At 44.3% G+C, this 21900-nt stretch overlaps 2 protein-coding genes across 3 annotated transcripts in view; both read right to left on the bottom strand.

The window, feature by feature from the left end:
- Positions 1-3606, bottom strand: part of LOC311223524 (E3 ubiquitin-protein ligase HACE1-like) — a 74913-nt gene extending 71307 nt beyond the window's left edge. Inside the window, exons 1-2 of the mRNA XM_084308305.1 lie at positions 3505-3606; positions 2619-2673 (exon numbers count right to left, since the gene is read on the bottom strand). Of these exons, the coding sequence (XP_084164431.1) occupies positions 2619-2673; positions 3505-3595 (146 nt within the window). The 5' untranslated portion in view covers positions 3596-3606. The remainder of the gene's footprint in view (positions 1-2618; positions 2674-3504) is intronic.
- A 4834-nt stretch (positions 3607-8440) lies between these two features.
- The window catches only part of popdc1 (popeye domain cAMP effector 1), a 37961-nt gene continuing 24501 nt past the window's right edge, over positions 8441-21900 (bottom strand). For both annotated transcript variants that reach the window (XM_084338204.1, XM_084338205.1), the window contains exon 8: positions 8441-9794. In XM_084338204.1, coding sequence (XP_084194330.1) covers positions 9670-9794 — 125 coding nt within the window. In that variant the 3' untranslated portion in view covers positions 8441-9669. The remainder of the gene's footprint in view (positions 9795-21900) is intronic.

Here is a 21900-nt window from a genome sequence, read left to right as displayed (position 1 = left end):
TTCTGATTATAGGTTTCATTATAGTCATCTCCCCACCTGTAGTATATAGATCCGGGGTCGGTGACCTTAGGCACGAGTGCCACCACTGGCACGCGGTATCTTAACCAATGGCACGCTAGCAAGTGTGTAGGAGAGGAACCTTTTTGGATATGTTGAAGTGTCCTCTCTTCCCCATGATGCAGAATAACCTCTTTCACAGCCATTGGCAGCTGCACAGCGTGTTATTTATGGTTGTTTGACTGATATACCAGGGATATTTCAGGGTCAGAACCAATCAGAAGTGTTAAACGCCATTTTGAGACAAAACATGAGAAAACCTTAAAGGATGATGCAGACAGGTATGGCCATGTGCAGGTATGGCAAGCAAGCATCTCATAAAGACGGCAGCATTCTTGTATAGCGCCGCTCTTATATAATTACGAGAGGGAAATTATTATTAAAACTATTGCTATGTACGTTGCCTATATGGATGGAATAGAATTACAGATCTGTTGGAGATTTACATTTTTGATTTTACATTTTGATGTGGTGTCCTAATTAAACTTAATGTTAACCTTAATGTTGATATGGCACACTGGTTAACAAGAACATTTTAAAATGGCACTTTGTATCAAAAAGGTTGCCGACCCGTGGTGTGTAGACGGTTGTGAAATTCTGGACTTGGGTCGTATGAAATGAGGGCCCATGAGACAGTTTGTTATTAAACGTGATGTTTATCAATCTGGGGGTCCTTGACCAGGGGTGTAAAAAGTACCCAGAAATTATACTTAAGTGAAAGTATGGGTACTGTCTCAAAATCTGACTCAAGTAAAAGTCAGAGTATCTGGCTAAAAACACACTTGAGTAAAAGTCAAAAAGTCCTACTTTTAAATGTAAAAGTAATAAAGGATTCCATCATCGGCCAAGTTTTCATTTTAACTATACATTGCACCAGGTGAGTTAGTTGAAGAGGTGAGCCAATTAGTGAAATCATCAGCTGGTGTTTAGGCAAGGCTGGAATGAAACCAAGCATACACTCTGCCCACATTGGAATGTGTTCTGCGATAGACAATGCTGAAATGAAAGAACAGAGGACATTTAATTTAATAATGTCATTTATCAGCTATCTGTGATAGGAGTGCAGATGTTTCTGCACTCCCTGCAAGAAGAATCACATATTAGTTGTTTCTCATGAGTGGGATTCATCCAAAAACTGAGATAAGAGTGTTCTTCATTACTGGAAAAGATTCACTCAGAGGCGCTTTAACAATGGATCACTAGAAGGCTTGCCAGGGGCAAGGTCATCTCTTTAGACTGAGGAATTTAACAGTCAGTTTTCCAAACACCCCACCCCACACATCAATCTCCACCACATCCCCATCCAAGACACACACCCAGACGTGTCACTGACTCTATTCTTCTGATAGCAGGTGTTTAATCAAAGATCCCCACTTTCTAGTCTTGCACAAGGACCAATCAGCATGGGTATGGGCGGGTTCATTTTCCATTGATGGGGATTTGATTGGCTGTTTACCTGCGGTCGCAGGATTAATAACGTTAGTTTGACCAGATAAACAATTAAAAAATACTCATTAAAATTGTTGGACCTGCAAGATTTGTACTTTGTACTTTGTAGGTCTGCATTTTAAATGTAAGGAGTAAAAAGTATGTTTTTATTCTCTGAAATGTAATGGAGTAAAAGTACAAAGTATACAAACCTAATAATACTCGAGTAAAGTACAAATCCCCCAAAACATTACTTAAGTATTGTAACGAAGTACAATTACTCAAGTACTTTACACCCCTGTCCTTGACTTGAAAAACGCACCACGGTCCTAGTCTAGTCCAACGCCGTCTGGATTATACAACTCTGATCTAGTCTAAAGCATAAAAACTAGGATACCCTGGGGAAAAGTGACATCAAAATAAGTATGTACTTCTTAGGGCTGGGAGGTTGACCCAATATGAAAGTACACCATCATCAATCCATGCAGAGGTATGTATTTGTACTATCGCCGTGAGCCATAATATACAACTCGCTAAATGATACACTTTTCTTTTTAAGAAATCTTAAGATTGTTCCTTGCAGCAGTATTATAAGGTTAATAACATTTGATTAAAATATACCCGTTTGAATGAAAATGCAGCGTGAGAATTGTATACAAAATAAATCCGAAAGAATAAGACAAATATTGTGATATCACATTTTTTACCACATCTCTCAGCCCTACTGTTTTGCATGATGTATAATGTACAGTCCCCTCCCCATCATATGTATATACTCTGTCAGGATCTAGGGGTAACAGTACTGTATATTTGAATACCGTTTATGTCACAAATGTATCAGTACTAAATACCTATATGTCCCTATGCCATAAATGTCATGTATGTTGTGTATGTCATAAATGTCTATATGAATTGAAAATGGGGGACCCTGATGGAAACAAGACAAACGTCTTTCTCAGGTCTGCATCCCCTTAACAATTGTGTGTATTGAGCCGTACTGTATTGTACCCATTCTGCAATCTGCAATTAATTCATTCATGTCCTGATAAGATACCATAGTGTCTAAGGCCCTAATCCTTGTTGTTCTTCCTGCTTTTACCCATATAATTATATATAGCACATAACCGTCTTACCTGTGCTGGTCAGCCATCACCATTGGCATAAGAGTGTAGACAGCAGTTTCATTGTCTGTGACGGTAGGGGAGGTTGATAAAAAAAAAAACATGTCAGATAAAAACAGAACACAGTGCAGTCCGTGAGTAGTACTTCATGTACTACAGTTTTAAACACGCTTTTGGTGTGTTGTACTCTGTACTCTAACACATTTGGATTTGAAATTGAACACTGCAGCTATATAAGGTTTTATACTAGTGCAGATTCGAGGGTGTTTATAATCGATATCTGTAGTGGCACTGGTGAACCGTGTAGGGATCGAAGCCATAACACTGGCCTTCGTGACTAGTCGCCACCTTAAGTATCCTAAAGTAGCTTCATGATAGGTGATCAAACCAAAAGCAGCACATCATAGCTCTGTCAGGACTCAGGACAACAACATCCGACAGGACAGTCAATAAAGAAAACACCGCGTCACCACCCAGGTGAGGTGACAGTGTTTATAACTGCGTTATAACAACAACAACATATACAAGGTGGTATCGGTGTACTGTACAACAAGAAGCTGCTATAACAGGCGGCTACACCGATCATCCCAGCGTTGCATTGTGACAGGGATGACAGATCTATAGCGTGTCACGTTTTAGAGACTCTAATTAACTAACAACCACCGCGCATTCGGTTATTATTATTATTATTATTATTATTATTATGATTACACTTCATTGTGTATATATGTCAAAATAAGATTTTCCTCGGATCCCTGATGTACACAACGGTTGAGAGGTGCTTTTTTATTATGAAATTGTTATGCTTTTGTGGAGCTGTGATTACAAAAAATACACATGAAAATGAAATGGCATTTATATATTAAAAGGTATATATTGTTATTATTATTATACGTACCTTCGGGGAGTTCCACGGTCCTAGCGCGGCGCAGGGAGCGCGTCAGCCGGGTCAGCTGTACGTTGAGCTGCTCCATCGCCCGTTCCATCATATGTGTCCGGTCAGCCGGGAGGAACGGAGGGGAGGAGGAGCATAGATATCTATAGAACACTAGATAGCTTAAAGCGGAGTCACCAGCGTCACTGAACCGCCGCCATCTTGCCCAGGTCAGCCTTGAGTGAGAGTGAGTGAGCTGCACAGACAAAAATACTCATAACTCGCTGAAATATTGACGGATTTACAAACGGGTTGGTTTGCTATAAACATCAAAGATGTAGTTATGATACTGCATACTTGTAAAAAAAAAAAAAAAAAAAATTAAAGATGTTTTTTTAACAAACCGCTTGAATCATAGCCACGTTAATAATGATTGTAATAAACCAAACCGTTTGTAAATCCGTCAATATTTCAGCGAGTTATGAGTATTTTTGTCTGTGCAGCTCACTCACTCTCACTCAAGGCTGACTCTCCCAAGATGGCGGCGGTTCAGTGACGTCGCTCTCCATTGGCCGGCAGCGCGGGCAAGCTATCTAGTGTTCTATATATATATATCTATGAGGAGGAGGAGGAGCGAGGAGGACAACGGCCTCGACTTCCGTCTTATTCGTCCTGATGTCTATCTAGTTCAGTCGTCCATCGAGCTGGTGAAACGAGGCGCCGATTTTCACCCCCACACCTGACCACAGTGATTTGCAAACATTTCCATTTCCCCCTATCTGTTTTATTCAATACTTGTGTTGAGTTCTTCTTCATTCTTCCCGTTTTTCTGACGCGCAGAGGCCGTTGGGTAATGTAGTTATTATTACTGCACTTCCGCGTTACATGGAGCTGGTGAGAGAGAGTAGACCACTACACTTCCGCGTTACATTGAAATCGGGGAGGAGATTGCGGGGGGGGGGGGGCCGGGGGGGGGAGCAAATGAATGAATGTGGATTGATTGATTGAAAAGTTTATTAACAGATTGCAGAATGGGTACAGTACAGTACAGCTCAATACATACAATTGTTAAGGGGATGCAGACCAGAGAAAGACTTTCGTCTTGTTTACATCAGGGTCCCCCATTTTCAATTCATCATAATATATGACATACACAACATACACATAGACAGTAGGGGAGAGTGGGGTAAGAACAAGACAAACGTCTTTCTCTGGTCTGCATCCCCTTAACAATTGTGTGTATTGAGCCGTACTGTATTGTACCCATTCTGCAATCTGTTAAATAAAGTTTTCATTCATTCATTCTCAACACCACCATTTCTTCCAGGGGAGCGTGTCTATGTTTCCATGGCCCTATGTTCCCACAGCCCTATGTTCCCACAACCGTAAGTTCCCACAACCTTACTGTATGTTCCTCCAGACCTATGTTCACCCAGCCCTATAGGCACAGCAAAACACTTCTGGTATTCTGAAATCATGGGAGAGAGCGGGGGAGAAAAGACCTGAGGGAACATATAGGGCCTAATTGTGGGGGAACATAGAGCCTAATTTGCATGGGGGGGGGGGGTCCCTTAGAAATGGAGGGACATAGGGCTGTGGGAATATAGGGATGACCCCCCTTTGAGGTGTCTTGATTCACTTCCATTTGGGACCTAGTCTAAATATTATATACTTCTTTTTTTGTATTTTATTTTTTTATTATTTTTTAAACAAACACATAAACAAACATGACAACACACGATAAGATATACAAGCATTAATTGTCAGAGCACATCCAATGAGATCACATTTTAGTTAATTGTCTTATATAAGATATACCCCTAATACCTGTTATCTAAAAAACCTACACACATATGCTCCAGCTCGAACCCCCCCCTCCCGGACCCCACCTTGAGAAGTACCTCCACTATCCCTCGCACCTAACCAGACACTACCATTATAAGCTAGCTTTTATTCTCTCCACCACTTCTTATTTATTTTTTTTTTCTTCTCCATTTTCCTCCGATTTTCTCCCATCCCAATGTTAGACGTATGCCAATTCCCAATCCCTTCCTGGTCGCTGCGCACTTACCCCCCACAGTCAGATCATCTGGGAGAGTGGAGGCTATCACGTGCTTCCTCCGACACACATCCAGCCAATCAACCGCTTCTTTTCACCTGGCAGCGCGGATCCTCCCTGAGAGGGCGTAGCGTGTGGAAGGATCACACTATCCCACTCAGGTCCTATCCGCGCTTAGCAGGCGCCCCGACCGAACTGTAGGAGTCGCTGTTTACAACGACCCGGACCCACCCCGCCAGCTTCTCCCACCCTCTAATACAGCCAATTGTATTAGTGTGAACGGCCAGCCAAGCTGGTGACAACCCCGGAGCTGTGAGCTGGATTCGAACAGGCGAATCCAGCTCACAGCTTCGGGGTTGGTGACGAACGCAATCTCCGCTACGCCACCTAACCGCCCTTCTCTCCACCACTTCTAACCACATTGACATTTTGGATTCATTGAGACCCAGAATTCTTGCTGTAGATATTTCATGGTAAATTACATCGAGATATGTAAGAAACCAAACTTTACGGCACATTTTTTCCGGTTGAAACCAGCGTGATGCGATCAGCTTTTTAGCTACTGTGATACCCGATAAAACCAATCTCTTTAGCTGTGGATTCACTGCAAACTCAAAAACATCATTCAATAGTAATACCGCGGGGTGTACAGGTATATTCCAAGATACGAGTTTTGATAATTGTTGGGTCACATCTTTCCAGAATGCCTTAACTGGTGGGCAGTCCCAATACATGTGCATAAATGTCCCTTCGTCCCCATTTGTACATTGGGAGCATTTGGAGTCTTGTTTAAGCCCCATTCGGCACAGTCTTATAGGAGTCAAGTATGTCCTGTGAATATAGTTAAGATTGATTTGTTGATGATCCGGGTTCCTTGATGTAAGTCGGACATTTGCCCAGGCTCCTTGCCAATCAAAGTCATTTTCCAGGTCTGGTATATCCCTCCTCCAGACAGAGTCTAGTTGGAGGGTTTCATACGAGGACGTTAGTAATTGATGATAAAATTCTGAAACAAAACCTCTCGATGTCTCTCTTTCGTAGAAGAATTTGTGGTATCTGTGGTGTTCAACTGGTATGTCTAATGGAACACGTGAGCCTTCAAACATAGCTGTAACTGTTTGTAAAAAAGCCATGTGGACTCGGTGAGATTCAATTTTTTGCGTATTTCTTTATCACTACAAAAACCCTGTTTGTTAAAAACATCCCCTAATGAGTGTATGCCTTGCTCTTCCCATATAGGGAATCTTATAGGTCGTTTTTCAATTAAGAGTGCATTGTTATTGAATAAGGGAGTATGATTGTGCCATTTATGTGGGTTCGGATTTTTTTTTTGTGATTCACGCCATATCCGGATCGCATGAGTAATTATGGGGCCAAATTTTCGTTCACAGTGCTTGATTGGTAGTTTAGTGTATGCTATGTCCTTCAGTCTATGTGGGGCTACTATGTTTTCTTCTAATTTTCTCCAGGATACTAATGCTTGGGGGTCAAACCATGTTGTCAATGGTCTTAATGTGTATGCCTTAAAATATTGGACAAAATAATATTATATTATATACTTCTGAAGTGTAAATAATAATAATAATAATAATAAATTCAATTTGTACCACACTTTACATTTTGTGAAAATCTCAAAGTGCTACAGGAGATAAAGACAAAAAGTTAAATGAATAAAAAAAATTAAAATGAATAAAACAACCAATGAAATGGAAGAACATAAAAAAAATAAGGCACTACCATTGAATAGGGGAGTAATTTCCTTTCATCCTATCTGAAAGAAATGTTATACAAAGAATATACCATTTTGTATTATGACTTAGTCCTTTTGTTTTTAGCATAGGCTAAATAAAAAGTAAGTTAGAGCACTTTTCCCCCCTCAATAGATTAAATACAAATTTCAGTTGTAATGTGATGAATAACTATCATGTCATTTACAGAGTTTCTTTTTTTTCTTAATTGGAATTTCTTACTATTCCCTCATGTAAAATAGTCTACCGCATAAACGGAGGCATTTCCTGGCTGTTGAATAAGGTGTCAACGGACTAAATAGCCAACAGCAAACATTAAGTACTTAGCCTACAATCAAAATACTGTTCCGACAGCAAAACAATGTTTTTTAATGCATAGGTTCACATGTGTTCTTCCTATGCCCCAGGACAGTTCAGTCAGTATCTGTGAAGATGCACCACTGTCTCCTAAAGCTAGAAATCAGAGATAAAACCCTCCAATTGGTGAAGTCACTGGGAAGGGAAATCTGGGGCTATAAAAACCAGGTATTTCTAATTAAATGTTAGCTCATTTGAATAATGTCAACAGCCAAATAAAAATCATAATACAACTTTCTTTTTGCATTTGTATCCTATATTCAGCATTCAAAATTGTATTATGATAGGATTAATTTAAATGTCCTATTCAACTGTGGTACCCCTGTTTAATAACCCAAAACCATCTCAGAAAAAAACCATCTCAGAAAAATGATGTATATATATATTTCATATTCCCATCTGTTAATCTTGGTATACTTTTAGTATGTTAACGTGTAGGTCTTGCTGAAATGTATTTTGAAAATGTGTATTTATATTGCAATTATTTCTTACCTTTTCATAAATTGTACTGGCTGTTTTACCTACTATGGGGGGCACTACTAAACTAGAAAATATAATAATATATAAATAATAAACAATTGTAACTTGCTACTTGTCACGTATTTGTCAAGTATCAGAAGCTTTTATATGAAAACTAAGAGCGGTTGAGTTGGATTATATAACTTCTAGTGCCAACGCCATGTTCTGCCAAAGCACAGCCTGGAGCCCACTGCCTTGTCTTTCAGGTTAATTTAATGTGTTGCATCAGTGAAGTAATAATACAGTACTACTAATAACAAATTATTTCCACGTTTTTACATAAGACAAACAGTGTGCAGCAAGACAAGACATTTCACTCCAAATAAAAGGCACAAATGCTTAGGTTCAAAGGGCACTTCACAAAACATCTATTCTGGTCTAACACACATTTATCAAAACTGTAAATAGTCTTAAAGGTGCTGTATAAGTGGCATTTGTTTTTGTTCAAATAAGTGGTCTATACATGTTAAAATAATAGCTTTATATTCCGTCAGCCATCACAGAGTGTGTGGTTAGTAACATGGGTCTCCCAGTCCCTACGCTCTGCAGTAAACACAAAATACATGTTCTGGTATCCCGTTCTCACTTTATCCAATCAGGAGAGAGAACTCCATATTGCAAAAATAAGAAATAGAAATTCGTTTTAAAGCAAATAATGTGTGCTTTAAACAAGTAAAATAATCTGCCAGTGCAGTAAGCAAATTTGGCATGGCAAGATTTCTTGAACAAATAATATCTAGGGTTCTCTCTCTTGATTGGATAAAGTGGGAAGGGACTGGGAGACCCATGTTACTGACCAAACACTCTATATCAGTGATGGCTGTCGGATTGTAGAGCTATTTAACACTTAGTTTAACAAAACAAATACCGCTTACAGCACCTTTAAGCTCATATTCTTTTGGTTTGAAATTGAACGTGAATGATTGATTCAGACATTGGGGACAGTAAGCCATGGTATTAAATATAGTTCAGCATGAAACTAGCATCATCATCATCAAGCCTTACAGACGGATACAGTTGGCAACATAGTTTGCAAGTATATAGAAGCAATTCAACAAATTCAACCATCGCAACCAAAATTTGAAAAGCCCAAGTGAAAATCTCTCTTGAAGAATCAAGTACACTGAATGCAGGTACAAACCCATGTAACTCACAACAAAAGAATACATTGTAAGTTAAATAAATTCCTCAATACTAATGTGATTCGGTTGTGAGCATCACAACACTACATAGCGTGGCAAATTATATTAGGAAATCTATTATACCACACATAACCAAAACATTGCAACAATGTGGAACAAACTGACCAGTTATGTTTCCCGAAAAAAAAATAAGAAAAAAACCTTATCTGAAGTTATTTATTTTGACTATCTTCTATCGAGGATTGTGAGGTTGCATGATGAACCAAGGAGTTGAGAAGTTTTTGGGTTGAGGTTGCGCTCTCCTGCTGTGCGATGACATCACCTCAGATCTGGTTGTATTTCCTGGTTCTACTGTTTCTACTGGCTATACCTCCTCAGTGGGATTAGGGGCGGAGTTAGAGGGAGCAGGCTCCGCCTCAAAAACGTCATCTTCCATGCCTTCGTCTATGGGCTTCATCGACTCGGAGGGCTTAGTGGCAGGGGATTTCTCTGGAGGTAAGAGGAGTAGTGTTCAAAGATCAAAGGTCAAGTCAAGGGTTTATATGTAATAGACCACTGCATTTCCGCGTTACATAGAGCTTGTGAGGGGCGGGGGGGTAAAATGAATGAATGTTGATTAGAAGCCTTGACGTAAATTCAAGTTCAAGTTAGTTTATTATTTGTCACAATAAAATACATGTACTTTATGGTGAAATGCTTGGTTCTCTATGAGCCCCTGAGAGTGTGCTTCATACAGTAAAAAAAGTAAGTAAAAAAGTAAATAAGCTAAGTGGTTGTAGCTACGGCTGTGGGGGTGCTGGAGACATGATCCAATTATACTTTTTTATACAAGTCTCCTGAACAAGGAGAGACCAATCCCAAGTCGATTTTTTTCTCGGCCGAGCTGTAGTCACTTTTCTGCACCTATACTCCCCAACTGGCGCATCATGCGCAGATTGTCCAGAGAGACTCCCTTGGCCACCCCCACAGCCATAGCTACAACCACTCACGTCAAGGCTCCATTCAATTTTATTCTATTATTATATTGTATTTCTTTTCACAATCGAAGGCGGGCATGGCCACCTTCATTTCACTATATGTCTTGTGTATCTATGTGACGATTAAGCCTCTTGAATCTTGAAGGCTCTAATCAACATTCATTAATTGTATCCCCCCGTGCTCCCTCCCCCCTCCCCCCACTCTCTCCTCATGAGCTCAAGGTAGGCAGGTGGTCTATACGTCTCAGGTGTTCAAAGACAGATTTACAGAGGAGCAAAAATGAACACCATACATCGTAAGTTCCACCACAGATGTAGTAGTCACAGGTCGTATAAACAGGTGATTAAAAATCAAAGCATGTTATTACAATCACATATCCAAATATTGCACACAGACACGCACACACACACACGTTTTCCCCCAGACTGGTACTGTGTACTGGAGACGAAGCAAATAAAAGGATGAGAATGAGTGAATAAATATGGGAGAAGAGAAACACTGTGAATGCTTTATCCAGGCTTCAGCTGTGGCCCAATGCAGTTATCACTGACAGCTGTTTATTACACAACCGAAGACAGTATAACCCAAAGACGTAAAGCCTTTTTTTTTTCTTTTTTTCGCTTTTTCTCCCCATTTTTCTATTTTTCTCCCATCCCAATTTCGTATTATCCAATTCTTCCCTCCCCTGTCTTGAACGTTGCTAGACTATGCCTCCCACTGGTCGGTTGTAGTGAGGACAGAAGCCTTGCATCACGTGTCCCCTCCGGTACACGAGGAGGCAGCCTGTCGCATCTTTTCACCGCAGCAGCTCGAACTCTCAGTGGCGAGGAGTAACGCGTGGGAGGCTCACGCTGCCCCCGTCACTTCCTGCTTCCGTCGCACCGGCGTCACCAAACCGACCTGTAGGAGTCGCTGTCCACAACGTCCAATGAACGACCGGCCAGCCGGTAGCAACGCCGAGAGCTGGGCTTGAACCCAGCGTCTCCTGCGTTAGTGGCGAGCGCCTTGCTCACTGCGCCAAAGACGTAAAGCCTTAAAGTGGTTTCTCACTTTTGAACAACACTGAACAGTCGTCGGCGTAGTCGATTATTTAGTCTTTGGTTCACTAGATATTTGGCTGTAATCATTTGTTTTTCTAAATAAATTCAGAAAAAAAAACACAATACACTCTAATAAGTACATTTACTGACATAGCTATATGGTTATCTTGTCGTATACATCATTTTATGTAACTGTAACACAACACAAGGATTGGACATCCTCGGATGATATCACACAGGGGGTACAAATGCAAACTCGTTAACTCTTAATATCTTGTAAACCAAATGACTGTTTACAGTTTCGCAAATATATGTGATTGTGTGTAAAATAAACTAGCATTGTGTTTTTTGCTGAAGGGCACCATTAAGTCTAGACTTTAAAAAAAAAAGTGTATTGAATATAAATACTGCGCCAAAAGGGTTTTTTAATATACCCCGGATCCAAATATTTGGATTTCAGAAAGTGTCTCATCTAAACACATGTTCCAGGTCCGCTGTGACAACATGTCCAAGCATTCACTCTCTATTGGGGAGATGATATGAATGAGCGCTGTACATCTACTGCACATCCACCAGTGTTGTAGTCGAGTCACTAACTCTCGAGTCCAAGTCCAAGTCACCAAAGAAGAGCCAGAGTCGAGTCTCATTACCCGAGTCCGAGTCCAAGTCATCGAGGTTGAGTCCACTCCACTCTGACAGTCAAAGAGCTGACACAAATTTAATAAAATAATCTACATTAAACATAAATGACACAGCGGTCACCATTTCAAAGGGGGTTTATTTACTTTGTGACACAATAATGTCTCAAAAATGATTAGGGCTAAACAATAAAAAAAAATTAAATAACTATTTATCAATTAACAATTTATCAACCCTCGTCTGCACCGTCCGAGTCCGAATGCAGTCAATGCTCGAGTCCAAGTCCGAGTCATCAGTTCCCAAGTACAAGTCGAGTCACGCGCTCTGAAAATGGACTCGAGTACTACAACACTGACTCTACTGTACATCCACTGTACAGCCTTTTTTAATTAAACACTGACCTCAGGTGTTAAATGGTTAAATGGTTACGAGGGGAACACTCGTTTTTTAGAACAGGCAGAGTAGAGAGCGTTCAGGGTTAAAGACTCTAGAGTTGGTGTGAAGGGACCATGTAGTTTCAGTTCACACTCCTACGCAGAGCCGTCGCTACAGCCTGTACCCCGCGGCCTGCTAAACACCCCTGCCCAACAGAGGAAGAAATTAACACCAAATCGGGTATATCCACGGTCAGATTAGGTTGAATTGGGTGTATACAGAGTATCACTGATAACCAAAAGCTTGTCTGAATATTTGTTGAGTTGTGCAATGATGTATAGTTATCAGAAAAGTAAACGGACTATAGTGCTATGTCTTCATCGTCGTTTCCATGAACACGATGAATACAAATAAGGCTGCTTAGACGCCGTGAAATGTAATTATTTAATCTTTTTTTTTCAACTAATTTGCGGTTCTTATTTATAAAAGAGACTAGAAGAATATGGGGGAACAATAATATCATATAAATGATTCAATATGTTAAGGGGAAAAATTATATGAGTATAGGTAGCACCGGTTCGTTTACTTCCTGTTTGGGCACAAGGAGACTATAAAAGAAGGAAGGGTCATCACGTCATCACGTGTGGCGCGTGAACGCACATTGGTGCCAAGTATGGAGACGTTCAGTTCGGCCGACATTGAATTAAATTACCTCGGATGTCAGAATCATCTGCAATTTGTTGCGTTGTTAATTAACTAGCTAACATTTGATATATTGGTTGGGGCGACAGTGCCTCGGGGAGGTAGAGCAGTCGTCTGGTAATCTGAAGGTTCTTGGTTCGATTCCCGCTCCTCCCGGGCAACGTGTCGAAGTGTCCTTGAGCAAGACACTTAACTAGGGATGCTCGATATTGGCTTTTTTACCGATACCGATATACCGATATTGTCCAACTCTTAATTTCCGATACCGATATCAACCGATACCGATATATGCAGGGTTTCCCCCCCCCCCCCCAAAAGATTAATAATTTCAGGTAATAAACATTACATATCTCTTGTCATGTAATTAACACAACATTATGCATACTTTGACAATAAATAAAATAATAATTTGTTCTTACTTGCTTGCCCGCAATAAAGGTTAAATAAATGTAAAAAGAAATATATATATATATATATTTTTTTTTTAAACCGATACCGATATTTTCCAATATCACATTTGTATGCCAATATCGGTAGGTCGATAACTGCTCCCAATGAGCAGGTTGGCACCTTGCATGGCCGCCTCCACCGTCATCGGTGTGTGAATGTGTGAGTGAATGGGTAAAAATGTGAGGAACAAATTGTAAAGCACTTTGGATAAAAGAGATATATAAATGCACAATTTACCATTCATGTATAGTTCCTCAGATAGCTTGTATATTTTTAATTTGAATACAGGCTTCAATAACACCAATGTCTGACACTAAGCAGAGCATAGAGCGCTGGTATTCCAACGTGATGATGACCCTTCCTTCTTTTATAGTTCCCTTGTTTGGGCAGAGATGTTTGACGATGGAACGCAAGCGTAGGAGAATGGTTTTGGTTACACAGTGAATTGAACAGGGAATCGGGGGAGTGGATTCTAATGGGGAGGGCTGAGAGGGGGGGGGGGTGGTGGATGGGGGTGAGAGAGGGAGCGGGGGGGCGGGGGGGGGGGATAAAAGAGATGGTCTTACACCCCTGTCAGGGAATGGCTCAATCTGAGGGAGTGGGCTGAGTCACAGCTAGAGGGAGGAGGATAAAGGGAACAGTGATCAGAGAGAGAAGGCAACAACAAAAAAAAACATGGGAGAAAAACTATGGGTCCTGTCAGGAAACAAACCCTGGCTTTCCAGAGACTTGTGGAGGAGACTTGAAGAGGCCGGTCGATGAGACAGCGGAGCGTTAAAAGGAGCACTTCAAGTTCAAGTTTTGTTTTATTTGTCACATATAAGGTACATGCACAGTACATTATAGTGAAATGCTTCACCCAGAAACGATCATTTGTATTTGATCAGTTACTCTGTTACCCTGTGATGCCTTGAAATCATGACGATTTTCTTTGTCTCCACGGTGAACATAGAGTCCAGAAAACGGTGGAAATACTTGATGAATTGAAGTTAATGGAGATGTGGTTTAACAACTATAATCAAAACATCTGTTTACAAACTCTCTCATGACTTGTGCAGTATAATATCCAAGGGGATCAATAAAGGAATATCTCATCGTATGTCTCATCTATCCAGTCGTGGGCTCATTGATACACAGGCACGTACATTTTCACTAAAACCTTGCTGATGAAAACATTTCCGGTTTAATGCTGCCTTCAAATGGCGTTTTCCGTGTTCACGAGAAGAGTTCATATGAACACTGTTGTTGTAGAATAGAATAGAAATACTTTATTCATCCAGAGGAAAATTTGGCACGACAAAACAGTAAACATTTAGGTAGACAAAAACAAAAAGTCACAAATAACAATAAAAATAAGCCTAAGAATAAAATATGGTCCAGGATATACATTTCCTATGTTATGTATACATTCTAATATAAAATATACAGTAAAAATATACAGTAAGTGTTACAAAGGATCAGATTAAACCGAATATATATATTTATTGATTGATATATATTGCATAGTATTTGTATATCGTTTGATATCCCTTGTATATTCCTTGTACATATACACGGAATATCCCTTTAGCCTAGTACAGACCATAATATTTCATTCTCCTATTGGACAGCGGTCCACAGGCGCCAGGGCCATGCCTCCGGAGTCAGGTTCAAAGCCACCGTCAAGACATGTCTGTACATGCCCGGCCTTGCCCAGGGATACGAGACAAAAATGAGGTTGGCACTAGATTGTTCGCCGTGCATATAAATATGGCGCAGGTGAATACAGAAGTAGAGTTACCCAATAAGTTGAAGCCTCACCCACGATACAACGTGCGGTGAAGTATGGCCTGTTTGGCCCCAAATAGAGCATTGAGACCGCGTGCGAATTAATAACTGAATTGTCAGAGTTTGGCGCTATACCGTCGAGTGCGACATATTTCTATTAAGTCAGTAATAGTCTATTTGTGTATAGTGTATCGTGCGGCTAAAGTTCTACAGTGACCAGCATCACCAACGCTTCCTCGTACCAGCTAGAGTGCGTATCCAGGCTGGGCTGCTTTCATGGCGCTTTCACCCGAGGAGACCTAGACGAGAACCGTGTGGACATGTACACTGGATTAATCTACCCGACGACTACATAGCCCTTTGCGGCTGGATTATATTTGTTTTGGTCCTGTGATTTATGGAGCGGAGAATCGCCGACGCCTACACGTGTGGGATTTACCCTGTGAGGAGCCACGTCGAGTCTGCGCCTCAGAGAGCCTGAGGCCGGCTAGCTTTCTTCACTGTGGAGCTACAGTCTACGGAGAACAGCTGTATTCGTCTGTGGATCAAGAGACTATTGCACCGTCTCCTGTACTTGGAGTCTCCTTAGTCATCGTTGACCAGACTCTCTACTACCGACAGATCCTCTACCCCTGCTGGCTTACAACCGGGGGGACCCTTCCAGTATCTCCCGCTATATATTACTAGTGTACCATAGATATAATTCCCTAAGATTCAGGTTGTATAATTACCTCCTGCGTAACCAGAGAATGGACATTCATTATTGATTTGCCTATGCACATTCCTTTGCCTTATAAGCGCATCCAAAGTAAAATAGAGAAGTATATTATGTACCTTTTGCTGCAATAAATACTTAATTACCACTTGGTGTGGAACCGATTCATTGTGGGAAGTGTTCATCATATTTATATATCATGTACTGTATGGCCAGTAATTAAAGTACATAAAGCGGTAGTGGTTTAATGATACCATACTTATCAATACAGTCAGGGAATTGTACCCCTCAGTTACAATTGGTCCTTCGAGCCGGAGGGTAACTAGTGTAATATTAATATAGTGGTATTAATATTGACATGGCCTATGATGAACACTCCACAAAACGGTTCTCCTAAAGTAGATCGCCCGCAGCGTAGACGGCAGAGACCTCAGTACTTAGAGGATTACGTTGCCAATATACTACCTAGCTTTCTACAGACGGTAAACGCGGAAAAAGTAGATAGTAAAATTATGTCCGACCCTATCGACCAGGCTACCCCGCCAATAGAGGCCCTAGTGGGTTCTAACGTAACTGACCAAGCTCACGGTAGGGACCAGGAGGGACCCGACATGACTTTACCCCCCGCCAAGACCGAAGAAGTAGTCCCCGGAGAGCTCCAGGATAAAGACAGCTCTCCAGGGATGGAACTCTACCCGCTACAAGAAGAGGAGAGCACCCCGGAGATGGATCTCCAGGACTCGCCACAGGCGAACAGATCTCCAACGAGTACTGCCAGGAGCGGATCACCTCAACCAGCGTCTTCCCCCAGCGAGGCGGACAAGATGCTGGCACAGGCATTCCTCGCCAGCCTAGCAGCCTCAACAGAGCGCGATCGACTCCAAGCACAGACGCTTAGTGAGCGCGAACATTCTTCCATGGAAAGAGAACGCCTTCAGGCGCAGCAACGGAGCGACGAAGATCGTATACGTCTAGAGATTAGACGCCTTCAGACGGAAGAGAATATGGTAAGGGACCGGGCCGAAGCCCAGCGCGCCGCCGCCGAAGCCCAGCGCGCCATTGTCGGTGCCCAAAGAGAAGCAGAGCGCGACCTCGCTCTCACCAAGCGCGAAGCCGAGCGCGACCGATTACAAGCGCAGATAATGGAGCAGCTGATCACCAGGGCAACACCCCCTCCCTCCGCACGGGGTTCCAGGGCCTCGTCAAGACAAGGGTCAAGGGCACCCTCCCCTACCCGATCAAGCGACCCTGAGCCCGACCACCAGAGAGAGCCTATACCCCCCTCCGAACCCCTTCCCCGACCGGTCCAAGTGAGACCCAGCTACAAGGAAGAAACGGTCTACACCGCGGAGAGGCTAAATAGACGACTACAGGATCTAGAGGACCTGCCAGAGGAAGAAGAAGAGGGAGAGGAGGAGAGTCAAGCCCGACAGCAGCACAGTACTCCACAGGACCAGGAGGTCCAGTACAGCCCAGGCTCTGCCCCCGCGGCTCTGCGCTACAGACCCCCGACTCAATTCACGGGCGAGCTTGACGCACGACCAGCCCCGAGGAACAGCACCTGGATACGCGGGCCATGGTACCCAGCAGGTACCAGCCCACCAAGAGGCGTAAGAGGAGACTCGCCTGGGAGGCCTCTCTTCCAACGCTCACCGATGTGCCAGCCATCCATGGCATCATACATTGGCACACCGACGTTTCCGGACTTCACCCACGAGAACAGAGCACAGTACACGGAGCTACGAATGTGCTTAGAGACAATGATGTCCGATGTAGCTGATGAACCGTACAAGTATGCTATCCTACTGAAGCACCTCAAGGTGCCCCGAGCGCACAATATAGCGCTGGCCTATGCCACCTCTACTACCCCATACACAGCGGCTCTAGCAGCACTCGACCAAAGATATGGACGCATATGGGACTACGTAATACAAGAGATAAGGCATATTGACCGCCTACCCCCAGCCACAGACAATCGCTCACTAGATGACCTGTCTATCAAGGTACAATCCCTGGTAGGGATGCTGGGGGCGCAAAGAGAAAAGGGTATGCACGAACTGTACGCGAACTCTAATGTCGAGAGGATTTTAGAGAAGCTTCCGCCCGCCCGACAAGAGCGCTTCAGGCGGCAAAGAGACCACCGTGATCCTAACGGTCCCGAGCCATCCCTCCTAGACCTAGCCGACTTCCTGGCGAGAGAAGTCAACAGCCTACGGTTGGATACGTTCATGCGGAGCACACCAAGCTCCAGAGAGGGACCTAGGAGAGCAAACGATGGCCGCAGATTGGTGACCGTCATGCACCAATCAGAATCAGTACTGAGCAGCAAGAACCACAGTACCCCCTCGATGAAAGAGAAGTGGAAGATGGTGTGCCCGTACTGCGAAAAGGAACACTGGTTGTCACAATGTGACACGTTCAAGAAGATGACCGCCGACGAGGTGAGTCAATGGATAAAGTCCAACCGACGCTGTTAACGATGTGCGCGCAGTCACATGGCAGCCGATTGCCGCTTAAAGAAGAGGTGTAGTCGGTGTGACGGAGCCCACCTAGATGTCCTACACGACAGTAACAGAAGAAAGCCTGCACCCTCAAGCAGCACAAAGGCAAGTGTTATGTACATTGACCCCGCCAGCAGCGGGGGCGCCCGGGTGCTCTTAAAGGTGGTCCGCGTAACACTGAGTTACCAAGATAAGGTCATGGACACTTACGCCGTCCTTGACGACGGGTCAGAGAAGACCCTTCTCCTCGCGTCCGCTGCGGCCCAGCTGGGGCTGCGGGGGAGCGAAAACCAGATGACGATTCGGACAATAAGAAGAGATCTAAAGACGATAAAGGGCGAGAATGTCTCCTTCACTATCGCAGCAAGCGGGCAGCCAGAGAGACGGTATAGGATTACTAACGCTTTCACCAGCCAAGAAATAGGCCTGTCGCAGTACACCTACCCCATCGCCAAGCTGATGGATAAATATGTGCACCTGCGTCAACTACCTATACCGCTCATAGACGGTGCCACCCTGACCCTGCTGATAGGCTCCGACCATGCAGACCTCATCGTCCCGATAGACCGGGTCCACACAGGGCCCAGAGGCTGTCCTGCAGCAGTCGAGACCCGCCTAGGATGGACATTACAAGGCCCCCTCGCTAAGTCTCTTAACCGAACAGCAGCCACTAACTGCCTCCACTCCAGAGTGACAGAAGAAGACACCACCCTCCTACAGCATGTCGAGAGGCTATGGACACTAGAGACAATGCCCTTTAAGAACGAAAAGAAAGACATTCGTTCCAAGGAAGACATTTACGCTATAGCCCTCCTCGAGCAGGGGACAAAGAGAGTCAAAGTCAACGGAGTGATGAGATACGCAACTCCACTCCTGAGGCGAGAGGGTATGCCTACCTTCCACGCCCCAAAAGAAGCGACGGAGCGGTATCTATTGAACACAGAGCGGCGCCTAGCCAGAGACCCCGCTCAAGAGACGGTGTACCGCGCTGAGATTAACAAGCTAATCACAGCGGGACACATAAAGAAAATTGACATTAAAGAGGCCGATCAGACGACCGAATCATGGTACGTGCCGCACCACAAAGTCCACCACAACGGCAAGGATCGTATTGTGTTCAACTGCAGCTACCAGATCGGATCACAAAATCTGAATAAAGAGCTCTTGCCCGGCCCAACACTCGGCCCCTCTCTACTAGGCGTGTTACTACGTTTCCGCCAAGACAAGGTGGCCATCAGCGGCGACATCAAAGGGATGTTCCTGCAGGTGAGACTAGTGGAGGAGGACAAGCCCCTGCTGCGGTTCCTATGGAGAGAGAGGATCGGGGATGAGCAACCAGCCATCTATCAATGGGAAGTCCTCCCTTTCGGAACCACATGCAGCCCATGCTGTGCTACGTTTGCACTGCAAAAGCACGTTGCAGAGGACCCAGCAGCTGATGAAGAGGTCCGACAAAGTGTAGGAAATAGTTTCTACGTGGACAACTGTCTGCAAAGCGTCTCGACGCCAGAAGAAGCCAAGGCCCTTCTACTCAAGCTCCGCGCCTCCCTGATCAAAGGCGGCTTTGATCTCAGGCAGTGGGCCAGCAGCGACCCGCAAGTATTGCGCAGCCTCTCCCCCGAGGACAAGGCAGCAAGCAGCGAGACCTGGATGGCGACCATCCCAGGAGAAGCCCAAGAAATGACATTAGGACTAGTCTGGCGCTTCAAAACAGACTCGCTCCATTATAAACACACACCCCTGACCAAGGAGCAGGGAAGGTCGACTGCACTACCGACCACCAGACGGAGTGTATACAGAACACTCGCCAGACAATATGACCTGTTGGGATGTATTCTACCTTACACCACCAGGGCAAAGATGATTGTAAGAGCGTTATGGGACAAGGACCAGGGCTGGGACGACCCCATACCCGAACACCTTGCATCCACATGGAGAGAGTGGGAGACGGAACTCAGCTCACTCCCAGGTGTCAACATACGCCGCAGCTACTTCCCACCCACAGTGAGGCCGGAGACGTGCCAGATGGACCTGCACGTCTTCAGCGACGCCTCCGAAGTAGCCTACGGTTCGTTGGCCTACTTGCGTGCCCGAGAGGAGGGAGGAGAAATACATACTGCTTTCATCCTGGCTCGCTCAAGAATAGCCCCACGAAAGCAACAATCTATCCCGCGTCTAGAGCTCTGCGCAGCCCTAGCAGGAGCGCAACTCGCCACGTTAATCCAACGTGAACTCACCATTCCGGTGCAAAGAACAATCTTGTGGTCAGACTCCACGACAGTACTCACATGGATCCGGTCTGATTCGTGCAGATACAAGGTCTTCGTGGGAGTCAGAGTCACAGAGATTCAAGATTTAACAGAAGTAGCAAGCTGGAGGTATGTGGACACAAAACACAACCCAGCTGACGTCATCACCCGGGGAATGTCCCTGGATGACCTCACCCGTCACAACCTATACAGTGACGGGCCAGAGTTCCTCAAGCTCCCGGAAGAAGAGTGGCCTACACCCACCCCACGGGAAGCGAGTAAAGAGGAGGCCGAAAACAAGAAATCTATGTTCTGTGGATTGAACACACTCGTCTCCACAGACCCCGACATAGACGATTGCCTCACCCTAGAGAGTGCGCAGCTAAAGACATTCCTGTGGCACCACCCAGAGATTCAGCTCACTACTGACATTACAGCAGCTGACTACGAAGAAGCAGAACTTCTTCTACTACAACGAGCCCAGAGAGACTCGTTCCCCGATGAGCTAGACTGTCTACAGGGAGCAAAGCCCGTCCCATCAGACAGCAGACTGCTCCACCTAGCCCCCGAGAGCGACGTCCATGGTCTCATCAGAGTGGGTGGTCGTCTGCGGAGAGCTCCAGACTTACCGGATGACGTCAAGTACCCGATAGTCTTAAACAGCCGACACAAGGTCACAGAGCTGATCATAAAGAAATACGACGAGGATGTGCATCACGCCGGGGCAGAGAGAGTCTTCGCGGAGATCAGACGTCGTTATTGGATACTGCAAGGGAGAGAAGCAGTGCAGCGCTTCCAGCGAACCTGTCTAGACTGTCGTAAGTGGCGAGCGCAGCCCAGTATACCCCGGATGGCTGACCTACCTCCCTGTCGCCTCCGACTCGGCGACAAGCCTTTTCACTCCACCGGTATGGACTGTTTCGGCCCGCTGTATATAAAGAAAGGAAGAGGAACCGAGAAGCGGTGGGGTATTGTATTCAAATGCATGACCACCCGAGCGATGCATATAGAACTCCTTCCAACCATGAGCACAGACTCATTCCTTATGGCCTTCCGAAGATTCACATCGCGGAAAGGCAAACCGTCTATATTATTGTCTGATCACGGGACAAACTTCAAAGGCGGAGAAAGAGAGCTGAGAGAGAGCTTCCAAGCTATGGGCCCAGAACTTAAGACCCA

The sequence above is a fragment of the Notolepis coatsorum genome (genome assembly GCF_963971535.1).
Source record: "Notolepis coatsorum genome assembly, chromosome: 2".
Classification (NCBI taxonomy): Eukaryota; Metazoa; Chordata; class Actinopteri; order Aulopiformes; family Paralepididae; genus Notolepis; species Notolepis coatsorum.
This window is presented reverse-complemented; position numbering and strand designations above follow the sequence as displayed.